Source organism: Micromys minutus (genome assembly GCF_963924665.1).
Source record: "Micromys minutus genome assembly, chromosome: 12".
In the NCBI taxonomy this organism is placed as follows: domain Eukaryota; kingdom Metazoa; phylum Chordata; class Mammalia; order Rodentia; family Muridae; genus Micromys; species Micromys minutus.
The window spans coordinates 58,304,638-58,319,899 of NC_137981.1; the positions used below are offsets into that span (position 1 = coordinate 58,304,638).

General features: G+C 46.0%; 1 protein-coding gene across 1 annotated transcript; it reads right to left on the reverse strand.

The window, feature by feature from the left end:
- Window positions 1–14,499: 14,499 nt before the first annotated feature.
- LOC308427957 (proteasome subunit beta type-2-like) lies at window positions 14,500–15,161 on the reverse strand (the record flags this gene model as incomplete). The annotated part of the gene is made up of 1 exon (XM_080926251.1): window positions 14,500–15,161. The coding sequence occupies one exon, from the start codon at window positions 15,159–15,161 to the stop codon at window positions 14,556–14,558; it is 606 nt and encodes a 201-aa protein (XP_080782377.1). The 3' UTR covers window positions 14,500–14,555.
- Between the last annotated feature and the right edge of the window lie 101 nt (window positions 15,162–15,262).

The following is a 15,262-nucleotide window of genomic DNA, read 5'->3' on the forward strand; positions in this document are numbered from 1 at the left end:
TATACATTAATTGGGTCTTTGTAATATTTAGGAACTTTTAGGCATGATAATAATGCTGTGGTTATGGTTTTAACATAGTCTTCAGTTTTAGAAGTACCATTCCAAAGTGTGTGTGAAAGAAATAATAGGATGTCTTGTATCCTTCTCAAAATGGTCCAGCGAGGCCACAGGAGAACAAGGGTGAGGATGGGAAGGACAGGGAGAAGCAGGGTTTCCACAGTGGATAACCATTGAGCTTAGTGACAGCCGGTAGCATTATTTTCTACGTGTGGGTGCGTATTTGAAATCTTGTATGACGTCATGTTAGCAAAAGAAACAGCAGAATGTGGAAGGAGTCAACCACACTCAGGGAACCAGAGAGGAACCCATGATAAATCATGTAAGTGGTTCCTATCTTCCAACTCCAGGGCATAACAGGTAGGTCATCTGTTAGCGCAGCCTTTCTCTTGGTAGCTACTAATTGAAGGTTACCCCCACTGTAGGTAGAAAACTGGGATTCGTCTTGGAATCTGATTTGTTGAAGTGCCGGTAGACTCTCTGGGTCTCTTGGCAATGACCAGGTGTTGTGAAACAACTCTTTTCCTGGGGAGACGCTACACACATGTCTACTCACTTCAGATAGGAAGCTCATGACATACCAAGGTCATCACTCAAGTCCAGCCTGATGAAATGAGTTTCACTGGGGTTAGTTACAGAAGTATGGGTAAGGGGTTACTTACAGAAACAAATGACGCAAAGATGGCCACATCACCAAAGCTGGACCTGGCATGGTTGATAGCTCTCTAGAGCTGGGAATTTGGAGCACACTGCAAATGTGCTTCACATTTGCACAGCCTTCAGGCAGTCCAACAGATTGACAGGTGGCCTGCCAAGTGACGTAATTAGTCTAAACCTCTTCTAGGCAGCTCTGGTGTCTTCTCTGGGGCCTGGCTTGTCTAAGAGTGACTCTCAAGGGCTTTATTGCTTACCCTGGGAGGGAGAGGCCTAGTGAATCTGGTCAGTTTCAGGAGCTTCCTGAGTCGGTTTTGAACTCTTTACCTCCCTGCTCACCAAGCATCTGCAGGATGGAATGTTTCATTAGAGAGGCAGCTGTTACATAACTTCAAGGCACTGCATGAGGCCAGACAGGCATTCGGGATTCTGTGTCATTTCCTCCCTCTCTGTACTGGCTGGTTTTGTGTCAACTTGACACAAGCTAGAGCTGTCAGAGAGAAAGAACCTCCAGCTGAAGAAGTGCCTCCATGAGATCCAACTGCGTAAGGAATTTTCTCAGTGGTCAATGAGGAAAGTGGTCAGCTCATTGTGGGTGGGGCCATCCCTGGCCCAGCCCATTGTGGGTGGGGCCATCCCTGGCCTGGTGGCCCTGGGTTCCATAAGGAAGCAGGCTGAGCAAGTCATGAGAACAAACCAGGAAGCAGCTCCTCTCCACAGGTTCTGCGTCAGCTCCTGCCTCCAGGTCCCCCCTGCTCTTTTTGAATTCCTGTCCCAACTTCCTTGAGTGATGAGCCGAATAAACCCTTTCTTCCCTAACTTGCTTTTTGGTCGTGGCATTTCATTGCAGCAGATAGAAACCCTAACTAAGCCACTCTCCTGGCGTCCCGCCTGGATATTCCTTCCCCCCCGAGCAGCGGCTCGCACAGACAGGTCACTTAGCACTGCACGACAGCGCCTCCTGGATTTGTGCAGCGGGGCAGCACCCGGGGGGATCCCAGTCATTCTGTGGCATCTCAGTGTTTTGTCCTCATCAAGGTAAGAGCCTGACTCTAGTCCCTGGTAAGGTCAGTGGGAAATCATGGTTTTCAAACATTAGTCGTCAAGTTTGTCTGCTAGTTCTAACGCTGTCATTCCTCAGTGGCAGCATTTCTATACCGAGCCTGCTGACAAACCGCTTGGAGAATTCAGTAATTTGACAAAATGACAAGTTTATTCCTGGCTGGGTAGAGGGCTTGGGAAGAGCAGGCATTTTGTTTCCTGTGCATCTGGTTCCTTCTGTCTAGCACCCCTGTTATCATTTCAAGTCTCTTACTGGGGGCAATGGAAGAAAGGACAGGACAGAAAAGTGTCATCACCCCAGTGACCTCTAAGGAAAGGTGACAGACATCACCTGCTGCCACTGTCCATCGGTGAGGGCAAGGGACCAGCGGCCAGCTGTCTTCCCCCCCCCCCCACCCCCCGCTGGAAAGCTCGCCACCAACAGTAGGAAGCCCGGGCCTCTCAGAGAAGCAAGGCTTAGTGGTTTGGAAAGGAAGTTCTTCCCCACAAAGGTTCATATTTGGGGACATGTAGGATGCTTTAGGGGACAAGATGTAGACAGAGGAAGCAGGTCAGTCCGTGAGGATACTTGGGGATCTCTTCTATCCTGCCCACCCTGCTTTCTGTTCCCCCTAAAGTGAACAGCCTGTCTCACCCCATCCCCTCCCCCCATATGCTAGTCTTCCCAGCGGTATAGGGGCGAGAGACCAACCAAACAACCACGAACTACAACCTCTGAATCCACAAGCTCTTCTTGCATTGAGTTGTTCCTTTTGAGTATTTTCTCATGTACCGGAGGCCTTTCTGGAAGCTCTGCAACTCTGAAGTTAGACTCTGAGGTTAGACTGCTTCCTCTCCCACTATGTGGAGTTGTTCTCGGAATGACTTCATCTGGACGGGGAGGAAGTGGGCTTATCCTTTTCACTGATTGGAGGGCCGGGGGATTTTCACCTGGGGGAGGAAATCCTCATGTGTGCTCTAAATTTTGGTGAGTCCACGGGAATCACACACGAAATATATTTTTTCTTTGTGAGCCATTTTCTAGGTATTGGCTCTTCAGGTTGGCACATTTGAAGAATCCAGGAAGCCTTCTTTTGAAAAGCCCACAATGAAGTTTGCAGCAGTCAGGGGAGAAGCAGAGCTGGCAGGGTGTGGACAGAGAAAGGCATGTTGGAGGAATTGTCTCACAGGGGTCAGGAGACTGGCATGTCCACAGTTTTCAGGGTGGGCTAGCAGACTGGAGACCCAGGAAGAGCCAGCGGTGTTGTCCAAATTCAGAGGCTGCCAGAGTGGAAAACTCCCTCCACCACCAGAGAAAGCTGGTCTGAGTTCTCCCCAAGCCTTGGGCTGACTGAGCAAGGTGACTTCACTGGGAAGGCCCAGATCTATGTGCTTGTCCCAGTCCATAGACTTAAATGTCAGTCCCATCCGGACACCTTCGGAACGCTGAGGCTGACCACACACCTGCACAGTCCAGCTAAGCTGGTATGAAACCGGGTCTTAGAGCCACTCGAGCAAACACACCATGTTAAGAAAATCTCAGCTGTGTCCCCAGTACCCCATTGACACTGTCAGGGGCTCTAGGGCAGAGGCTCTCCTAGCTTGCTTCCCTTCGTGACTTGTAGATTCAGTTAAATCACGTTCGTCCTATAACGTCCATGGATTCCACACCGAAGGAATTAGGGCAGGAATTAGCCCAGCTTTAGTAGATGTCAATGGTAAAGCATTCTGTGCCTCTGGGAAGTTTCAGAAATTTACAACGAGTTCAAAGATATTGCTTACTCAAAGCTTTACCTTGAACTAATGGTGCGATTGGCTGAGTGCTGAGTGCCGCGCGTTCATCCTACGGCCTGTTTCTTCCCCGACAGATGAACTCTGCTGCCCTCACACCTGCCCCTCACCACTCGCTCTGCAGTGAGGAAGTTGCTGTGGGCACAGGCCTCATTAGCTAATGGTGTGAGCACACTACTCCACGGAAAGCCACAACGTTCGAGCACTGGCTGGGTCTGGAGTCAGCATAGCACATGCTTCCCTGTCCAGATTGTTGTCTAGCTCGGATTCCTCTTGCTTTCACACAACATCGCACATGGAGAAGTCAGGCTTGGGGAAAGGGCGTTCTCCTCCTGGTTATCTTGAAGGCTGCCTCTGCCTGTCTTTGAGGCCTGCTCTACCCCATCTCTTTCCTGGTTTTGTCCTTAGTTTCCTTTCCTTCACATGCGTGAAGGCTGATGGTTGGTGATGAAACCCTTCCCCCTCCTTGAGACAGGCTGACTTTCCTCTGCAGGAAAGTGTCGCCTGCCCATTTGCCACACTGCACTGCTGCCTCCCTGCCCTGGAAAGAGAGGCTGTTCAGTTGTGAGGTTTTGAAGAATCTCGTTGGGCCATCGATGCTGTGTTAATATAAAGTGAGGTTGTTCAGCTTCCTGTCACTGCTTTCAGGAAGGTCCCTGAACCGGCAGCAAAATGGCCAAACAGCAATTGCTCCCGGGGTCCTGGTCCTCAAGCCCTGAGTCTGGGAGGAATGTGATACCGCTGCTTACCAGAAACTGCTTTCTCATCTAACTCAGGGTCCCTGAACTTTATGCAGAAGACATTAGTAGATCGTGCTGAGCTATAAAGAAAAATTAAGGGCTGGAGAGATGGCTCAGTGGTTAAGAGCACTGACTGCTCTTCCAGAGGTCCTGAGGTCAATTCCCAGCAACCACATGGTGGCTCGTAACCATCTGTAGTGGGATCCGATGCCCTTTCCTGGTGTGTCTGAAGACAGCTACAGTGTTCTCATAAAATAAATAGACAAATCTTTAAAAGATGAAGAAAGGAAAATTAAATATGAACATCTGTAAGTAAATGGACAGAAGAAGAAAAGATTGTACTGAGTGAGGAAACCCAAACCCTGAAAGACAACCCCGGGTGCTCTTCCTCATCTGCTGCTCTTAGCTCCTCATTGTCAGATGTGAGTAAGTATCCTGGAGGAACTGCAGAAACTAGGAAAGTCACCAGGAACCGTTGCTGGGGCAGTGGGGTTCCTGAGCAACAGACAGGCCAGCAGCAGGGTACATACAAGTCACCTATCAGGGATATGAGACAAACCGACTATCGAATTAGGGATGGGGAGGGGGGATAGATACCCACGGAGGGAAGAATAACATTAAGGGTATTTGAAAAAGTCATAAGAAATCATACTATTAACTACCTTTAAAAGCCTAAAACATAAGGCTACATATACATATACACACATAGTTTAAATGAACTTATCTGACAATGTTCCCTCCAGGAGCCACAGAGCATCTGACAAGAAACCCAACGACAGGTATGAGAAGCCTTCTTTTGAATTGTTGGTCGAGGCTATTCAAGCAACTCCCCCAGATTACGAGCCATTGGTATTGTCCTGGTCAAACCCAGAGATGAGACGTGAGACCCTGTTGCTGACATCATGGTGTAATTTCACAGGACTCTGAGGCCCCAGAACTGGAACTGACATGAAGTCTCTTCCCCCAGGGCCTAGCTTTTATGGTGTCATACGGGAGGGAACCAACAGTCCTACCCAGCTCTGATGCCTATGAAGTACATCAGTGACCAGCATGGCACAGAAACCCTAAGGCTGAGGGGGCGGCAGGCACACCATGGGGGTGACCAACAGCTCTCTAATTGGACTTAAGGCCTGCTCAACAAGAGGGCGGCCATGCCTAGTACTGGAAACCTAACCAATTAGTGGGGGCTAGTTAAGTTATGGATCTTGGAGGAGGACATACATCTACCATACTAAACCAACATAATCCCCAACAACCACCTGTAAGCATTTGTTTTTATGTCCACAGGTAATTGTAATCTTCATCCCTCATCAAGAAAACTTCTCCGGCTGGAGAGATGGTTCAGTGGTTAGAGCACTGACTGCTCTTCCAGAGGTCCTGAGTTCAAATCCCAGCAACTACATGTTGGCTCACAACCATCTGTCATGAGATCTTCTGATGTATATGAAGACAGCTACAGTGTACTTATAATACAAAATGCAGAGTTGGGGGTCCCAGTCTCAGTGGATACATCTACAAAACACCCCTGTAGCTAAGGATCGGGGATCATTTCAGAAGAGGGGACAGAAAGATCGAGAGAATCAGAAGATGAGGGAGATGGTCGTGAGTTTGTGCTCCCTAGTAATGTCAGAAGCTACACTCATACACTCTTGTTAACATGTCAACCTAAGCATGAGTTGAACAAGGAGAATACAGACGACAACAGAAATGCTAACCTTACATAAAGAACCACAGTCAGCTACGGGGTGCTGAGAGAGACAATCTTCTCCAGGGAGGGATTGATTATCCAATACCAGGTGGTCAGCCCTGCAAACACACATAAAGTAACATTTAACAGGCTGAGTGAGTGGTATTTCTGCATTTAGGAATATATACCTGTACACACGTATGTATGTATGTATGTATGTATGTATGTATGTATGTATGTATGTATATGACAATAATTAATGAAAAAAGAGGCCACGAATTGGAAAGAGAACAAAGAGGAGTATATGGGAAGGTTTGGAGGGATGAAAAGAAAGGGGGAAATTATGTAATTATATTATAACTTCAAAAAGTAAAAGAAGTAATTAAAAATAAATGAAGTTAGTAGATTAAATTAAAGCCTGTTAAAAGAAACAGACAGATTGCTTCAATCCAAAATTACTTTCTTACTGTCCATAGCATGTGCTTCTGCAGTGTTTGATTTTTAGGGTTCCCCTGGAACTTTCTCAGTACAGGGAAAGGGTTGCACTGAGTAGCAAGAGTCTCAAACTCATGGTGCATCCTTTTCCCAGGGTGCCCCGTGTCCAGAGGGTTCCTACTGTGTCACTTGGAGCTCCAAAACTCCAAACACTGGGGTTTCTATCTGACAGCACTTCCTGGACAGCTCAGAGTGGCCAGCGTGTGGCCTCTGTTGGTGATTTCTGTGTCCCAGTCCGAGTCACGGAGAGCACAGTCCAGTACACAGAGCAGAGTGGTGTATACTTCCTTCACTAATACATTATTACAGCTCAAATCCTGGATGTTCTGACTTTTGAGAAGTTTTATTTTATTTTATGTGTGTGAATGCTCCGTCTTTGTGTATGTACACCATATGCATGCTTTTTGCCCATGGAGGTCAGAAGAAGGAACAGAACATAGTTAATGTATGCTTTAAATTAGGTAGTGTATGTAAGTTACTATATTATGAAATAACATACACAAAACCACATGCAACCACTGCTTCATAAAACAGGCTCAAAAACATTCTGAAACTGACATTTAAAACTGCCATTCCCCGCCCCCTGCAAACCACCTTGAGAGACAATTTTCCAAGCCCCTCTCCTTACCCTTTACCTTGCCTTATTTGACAGATCATCTGAATTCCTTCTATCTCTTTCCTCGTGACTCAGGGCTCTTTCTTTGAGCCCGAGTGACTGTACTGTCTACGAACCTAGGATGACCTAATGTGGGGCTTTCCTGATATCTACCCTCTTTACCCTCTGCCCACTAGCACGCCCGCAGCCTCTGGTCACATGCCCATGATAGCACTTAACACGCTGAGGCAAAACTATTTGTTTATCGAGCCCTTTGGCCTGGAATCCCCTTTGCTGGGGCAGGGCCAGGTTCCCGGGTATCTGCACAGTGACACTGTCTGGGTCCGACTTGATGGCCGCAGACCTGGCACTTGGCACTTTACGATTATTCATTCAGACAGACACGGGCATGTGTCCACAGCTGAGGGCTGAAGGTCTATTTTAGCCTTCTAAGACAGCCAAGGACAGAAATTGCATTCCTCCTCAGACCGGAGGATGGGTTTTAGTTACCACAAGGTCAGGAAAGTATCCCCTTTCTGGTGTCATTTCAACCCATTCTCCTTTTTAGCCATTGGTAGAGTTGTTCAGTTTTCTTTAATTGCAGGTTCATTAAAGCCAAGGCAGTCAGCGTACAAGCACCGATCTTCAACTTAGTGGTGCGCTGTGTCGGGGCGTGTGCGTGCACGTGCCTGTTTGAAGATGAGTGTGCGTGTAAAGGTGGAGGCCCTAAATTACTCTTATTCTGAGACAGACTCTCTTACCGAATTTGGAGCTTGTCAGTTCCTCTAGACGAGCTGGGTATTGAGCACCAGGGGTCCTCTCGGCACCTCTCTCCCCAGCTCTGGGACTGCAGGAACACCACTGTGCCTGACATTTTTTCCCCTTAATGTGGGTTTCGAGGATCAAATTTGTGTCCTCATGCCTGTGCCCTGTGGCTCTCCCTGTCCTTGTGGATTGTCTGATCTAGGTCCTTGTGGGCCAAGAGCACAGACGACAGACGGGGGTTGGAAGCTGGTGAGTGGGTACAGTGACGAAGACACCGGGCCCAGCTGCAGTGAGGCAGATCAGCTTCACCTGCAGCGATTCAAGGCTTATGTGATTTCGGCAGATGGGGTAGAAACATTCAAGATGTCATCAGCTGAGGGCTTAGGATACCAAAAGGCCTCATTTCGTGGGGAAGCACTTTGGGAATCTCCAGAGCCAGCTGAACTGGTTCTTATGGGGAGAAAGTTCAACCTGTAGTCTAACTAAGGATATGTGACGTTCTGAGGTAGAGGTGTGTATGGGGGTTTTGAATTCCTCAAAGTCAGAGAGGGTAACTCTTGTCGAAAAAGGGAGGCCTCCATGTTTCGCCAAGCCCCAGAAGGCTATCCATCAATGGTAGCCTTCAACCTTTATTAGCAGAGTTTTCCCAGAGTGCCCCAAGCATTTTCCAGCTGCTCAGAGTTTTTTTGTTTTGCTTTTGTTTTTGCTTTTAAGACAGGAACTCTGTAGCCTTTGCTGGCCTGGAACTTTCACTGTAGATCAGGCTGGACACAACAGATCCACCTGCCTTTGCTTCCTGAGTGTTGGAATTAAAGTCATGCACCCCGAAGGTAGGCCTCCTCAGTACTGTAACACTGGGAAAGTCACCTCAAGTACCTCTGCCACATGGCTCTTGATTCTGTACTAGGATCATTCTCAGCCTGATGGATTGTTGTATTTCGCCTCTGTTGCTTTGATGAAAAAATCTTGACAAGGATTTTTAAAAATTGATTTTAGTGGAGAAAGGCTGCATCAGTCACTGTTCTACTGCTGCGAAAAGACACCAGGGCCATAGAAACTTGTAGAGAAGAAAGAGACTGAGTCCATGATCATCACAGAGTAGAGCGCATGATTGTCATGATGGGGAACATGGTGGCTGGAATGCAGGCTGGTCCACTAGCAGCAGAGGGGGAGGGGCAGTCACATCACATGCAAAGTGCATGGCAATGCTTGAATAAATGTATCTTTGCTCTCATACTCTCAGTGTCTTTTACATTTTTTATATTGTTCAGGACCTCTGTCTAGGGAATGGTATTGCCCACAGTGGGTTGAGCCTTTCAACATTAATTATCAGTCAAGACAATCTTCCCATATACAGGCCCATAGGCCAACCTGACCTAGACTATTCCTCATCAAGGCTCTCTTCCCAGTTGATTCTAGGTTGCGTCGAGTTACCGGGACACAGACTGTATGTGTAGAAATGGCAGTAAAGGCATTTCTGGGACTCCTGTTAGGAAGGAGAGCTGGTGTCCTCTTCCTTGATCCTACAGGGGTTACAGAGAGGGATGGGTTCTATGAAGCCTTCCTGAATAATACTATTGACCTACCTCAAAGTGCATGTCTGGGTGACATATGAACATTTACCCTGCAGAGCATCCAAGTGTGGTAGGTGTTAGGATTCTCCAAACTCCACCCCACAGTTACTTTGTGGCCAGAACCCAGTTCTCCACCTAGAACTGAAAAATGTCATCATCATCTTCATCATTGTTGTTATTATCATTATTACTGGTATTATTATTACTATTTTTATTATATGATTGTGTAACCTAACCCCAGTTCAATTTATATGTACAATCCTTGCAATGTTTCTGGGAAAGGTTTTTCTTTCTGGTGTTGGGTAGGGGGATAAGGAGACATGTTCCTCTTCCTACTTTTAGATGAAAGTATATGTGGACATAAGTCTTATGTTTCTTGTGACCAGGAGGTACAACTCTAAGGGGAAGAACCAACAGGCTAGAGATGGTGTACTGGTTAGTTTTGTTTTGTTTTTTTTTTTTTTTTTTTTTTTTTTTTGTCAACTTGACACAAGCTAGAATTATCTTAAAGGAGGGAACCTCAATTGAGAAAATGTCTCCTTCCATAAGTTCTAGCTGTAAGGCATTTTCTTAATTAGTGACTGATGGAGGAGGGCCGGTCCATTGTGGGTAGGATCATCCCTGGGCTGGTAGTCCTGGTTTCAATAAGAAAGTAGGCTAAGCAAGATGTGATGAGCAAGCAAGTAAGCAGCACCCCTTCATGGCCTCTGCATCAGCTCCTGCCTCTGGGTTCCTGCCCTGTTTGAGTTCCTGTCCTGGCTTCCTTCAATGGTGGACCACAGTATGGAAGCACAGCTGAATAATCCTTTTCCTCCCCAGTTTGTGTTGGTCATGGTGTTTCATCACAGTGATAGTAACCCTAACTAAGACACTGCCTTCGTTGCTAAAGAAAAATCCTTGAAGCTCCACATGGTAGCGCCCAATTTTAATCTCAGCACTAGAGAGTCATTTCTTCTATTATCTCAGGTGACTCTAGGTTATGGCAGGCTGGCAGTGAAATCTGACCTGGATGGCATATGTCTACTTGTGGTTCTCTTGATCTTTCCTTTCTACCACAACAGTTTTGTGCCCTGGGTTGGGGAGAAAACCCTCCTGTAGTTCTCTTGAATAGGAAGATGCACAGAAAAAGAAGCAGGAGTCATCCCTCAGGGGATGGCAGACCACTGAAGAGTGACTTGAGTGGATCTGTGAACTTCACAGCAAGAGCTTTGTGTCACTCAGCACTTCCCCTGTTTGTTTGAGGGTGGAGGCCTGTCATAAGGGTTGATTAAAGGATCTGCCCTTCTTGTGGCTGCTGGCATTCCTAACTAGAGTGTGCTCTTCTTCTGGGGCTGCTCGCTGAACACTTGATCCACCGTGCTCTCCCCTCCCCCTCAGCTTTTGATGCGGATCTGAAGGAATGTATGAGCTGAAGTGGAGCTCACAGGGGCCTTACTGCTGAGCTGAACTGGGGGACGGTGGCATGAGTTTGGCCTCAGTGCTCTGAAAATCAAATCTAGACAGCTGACAGATTTCCTCTTGTGTGAGTACAGACATTTGCCAAACATGTTCTAGAATTAAATGTCAGGAATGATTTGGGAATCAAGAATCTTCAGGGTCAATTAATGGGTGTAAGCTTGGAATCTAGTTTCTGAGACAATTCCTTTTTTTCTCTAATAGAAGGAAGAAATAAAAAATGTATATATTCAGTTATCATTCAGTTTTAATTAACTCATTGTTATTATTTTAAAAGAGCAGTTTTGCAACTACAGTTTAGTCTGGCTCCAAACTCATTATCCTCCTGCCTCCACAACCAGAAGAATACCGTTTATTTATATCTTCTTTAACAAGTTCACACATATAAACAATGTATCTTTAGTGTAGCAACCTCCACCTCTCCCCTCTTACACCTCACCCTGCTTCACTTCTCTCTTTCCTCCTCTTCCTCATCCTCTCTTAAAAAAAATCCATTTAATCAATCAGTGCCTCCCTTTGGAATGTTGGCTGGTCTTGTTGGCTTGCTCTTGTACCGGTAGCCACAGCTGCAGTGAGCTCCTGGGTGTAATGGTGATGTGGTGACCAGAGGATCACACTTCTCCACTTCCACTTGTTACACATTTCTGCTCCTTTACCTTCAAGGTCCCGTTTGGGGACGAACACGCAACAGTCTCTTATTCCTAGCACTTGGATGACTTATGAGTCGTTGCATTACTTGCTGATCACTGAAGGGAGAAGCTTCTTGCCCAAGGTGGAGGAAAGCCACTAGACTATGTGTATAATGTAAGTATTTAGAAATCCGTTTAGTAAGACAACAGTAATGTTTCCCTCTAGGGCTTTTGAGCAGACTTACAGTACCAGGCACGAATTCTTTCCTGTGGAGCAGACCTCAAATCCAATTCAAACCTGGTTCCTTAGCCACCCCATCCCCACTACAGCAGCTAGGCCACTATTGCTCCAATGGACACACCTTGTTTAGCAGGCTGGCATTATAGCATGCAGTGTTCACCATTAGGTAAGACTGCTGACATTTCTCTCTCCCATTTGCCCACGAAGCACCTTCTGGCACTATGTGAACTAGCCAGTGGAGAAGAAGTGTTCAGGTCAGTCGCAGCTTGAAGTTTCCATTCCTATGAGCAGTGTGCTGTGCCTTCAGCAATAGGATATAATCATTTATTTCTGGGGCAGCCATGAACAAAGACAATAGTCTATGTTGTTTTGGGGGCCCCTGGAAAGTTGAATTTCTGACCTTTATTTATTATTAATTTATTAAGTAAACACATTTGGCATTGTGTCAAGCACTTCATGGCTATATGTATTTTATAGTTTGATCAAAACTTTGAGAGAATGTCCATTGTTGAAAATCTAAGAAACTATGAAGGGGGGGGGTCTGAAAAGATAAAGTGCTTTCTCTATATACACTTGTGTTTATTCCTAGAGCAACCACAGAGCATCTGTGAGAATGTTCAACAGCTCTGATGCTCAAAATGGTGGGCACAATATGAAGGCTAGTGAGCACTTGAAATGAAACTAGCATTTCTGAAGAGAAATTTAATTTTAGTTAGTTGTACTAGGCAGGGATATCTAGAGTCACAGAACTTACAGGTAGTCTCTGTACAGTAAGGGACTTTGTTATGATGACTTACAGTCTATAGTTTACTCCCCAACAATGGTCGGCTGTGACTGGAAGTCTGAGGATCCAGTAGCTACTCCCATAGGATAAACAGGCAAAGAGCAAATCTTCCTTCCTCCAATGTCCCTGTGTAGGTTTCCAGCAGAAGGTGTGTCCCACATTAAAGGTGTGTACCACCATGCTTGGACCTGGGCCTTGCTTTGCCCCAGATGACCTTGAACTCAGAGATCTCCTTGCCTTAGTGTCCTGGGATTCATAGCCACTATGCCTCAAGATCTCCATGCCAAGATCCAGGTCAGAAACTTGTATCTCCCAGCCTCAAGATCAGGATCACAGGTGAGCCTTCCTATTCTGGATTGTGGTTCATTCCAGATAAAGTCAAGTTGACAACCAGGAACAGCCATTACAATCCACCCCTTGTCAACTTGACACAAATAATATCTCATGTCTATGTGAAACAATAACAAGATTATGAATATGCCTAAAAATGATATAACTATTCCTCCTACAATTGCAAATGCATTTGTAAATTTACAATGGGGCAATGCCCCTTGGGAACATTCTTTTAGTATCTCAAGTTAAATACCAATTGATGTTAGAGAAATTTGAAGAAAGCACAACTAGTTATACAAATGTGCTCTTAACCCATTTTGTTTTATTTTAAAATAAAACAGAAGCACAGCACACAGGAAACAGAAAGACTGGGAAATGCAGGCGCTGGGCTGCTGTCCTCTGCCTCCTTCCCTCCTGGGACTCCCAGACAGTGAGATGTTGTGTTCAGTTCAACATGTGTCTTTCCTTCTCTGACAAACCCTCGCTAACATACTCGGAGGTGTGCCTTCTCCATTCCCTAGGTGTTCTACATCCAGGGTAGTTGACAGTGAAGATAAAACGCCCACAGGAAACATTGTTTTCAGGACAGCATCCAGCTACCACTGTGGCATTCTGAGACAGAATTTTAAGAAGTCAGGAAACTTAAGTTTAAACCCATTACAAGGAAGTGTATTGTCAGTTTCTGGAGTCACATGTTTATTCAAGTCTGTTAGCTTGTTCCACAGCTCTTACTTCAACTGACTTTCACTTGCTGTCTTGCTCGGAGACTCCCAGTTAGGAGCCTGAGCAATTGGCAAGTTAGAAAGGCCATCTCACATAAATAAGCCTTGAGCTTCTTACTGCCTGCCACACTTTTGGTTTCACTACTGTCTTTATCATTTGTCTCTTCTGGCAATGAAGAAGGAGGCAGCATCTATGTCTGGCACTTAGGAAGCACTCGCTGGTCAGTCCTACTGTGCGATGCTAGTAGAGAAGTGGCAGAGAGGATGGAGCGATCTCACAAAGGAATAGCTGCCCGGTTATAACTGAAGCAGGGTAACAGTACACACTTTTCTTTCAGTCAATCAAGACAATTAAAGGTGGCAAAAAGTTCCACCACTGAAGACCAAGCCGCTGTCCCTATGCCGAGGGACAGGTGAGGTTTCTGTTTTATTTATCTATTTATTATTGTTTTGTCTCCTTTAAATGAGTGGTCAGACCAGGACCACTGAGGGCTTGAAGTCCATTGAAAAATGTGAATGGATTTATTTTAAGAATAGAGAGAGAAAAAAAGGAAAAAGGGGGTTGGGAGTAGAAGTGGATAAGTAACACAATTAAAATAGTTAAAACAAAACAACAAAAGATAAAATACAGAGAAAAAAATGGATCTTTATGTTTTCCCTGAGAAAACACGTCTGGCACCAGGGGAGCAGAGACGGTCTCAGTCCTTCACAGTGCTTATCCGCGGGCACCATCAGCCGCTCACAAGCAAATCCGGTGACAGCATGGCCACCGAAAACCTTTCCATTCTTAGCTCTTGACTCTCAGGTTCCCTTTCCTCTGAAGATTGTCTTTTTTTTTTTTTTTTTTTTTTTTTTTTTTTTTTTTTTTTAGCTATATTCAGCTTTATTTTGAATTAACCATCTATCAAGAGTGAATGTCAAAAGAGTAGAAAAAAAAATAAAAGGAGCCCTTCAAAAAAGTTCCCTGTTAAGTGGGAGGGAAGGACATGATGTTAGGAGCCCCGCTTAGAGAAGGTAATGTTCTCCAGATTGTGGATGCCATCTTTGTCAATGACCCGAACACTGAAGGTAGGCAGATTCAAGATGAAGCGCTTCTGGAGCTCCTCCAGACACTTCCTCAGAAGCTCCACTGCCCTCTCACGTGAGATGGTGGGTGTGTAGTATCGGTCAAGGATGCTGAGAGTCAGGAAGGCACCATAGCCATGAGCGGGAAAAGGAGCCTTGGCCAAGGCTGCCAGGCAGTCCATGTAATAAAGTGCTGGCCCTTCATGCTCGTCATAGCCAGCCAGGAGGAGGTTCACATGGTACGGGGTCCGACTCCGAAGACAGTCAGTCAGGTTTTGTCGTGTGAAATTAGCTGCTGCTGTGGGGGACAATTCATATCCATTCCACATTTTATAAAGCTGCACATTTTTCTGGATATATTCTGCAAACTGTACAGTGTCTCCAGCCTCTCCAACACATAGGAGTAAGATTTTTTCACTCATCTTAAACATCTTGTCATGATCGTCCTTCATCAGGACAATATTGCTGGCAGCCACCCTGTCAGAAGCGACCAGGACATAGTCTGGGCCCTGGATGCCAATGAGGTACTCCATGGTGGCGGGAAGCGGGAGGCTGCAGGGGCCAAGACAGGGACTTCCCGGGCACACGGCCTCACCAGGGAGACAGCACACCCGAACTTCTGAAGATTGTCTTA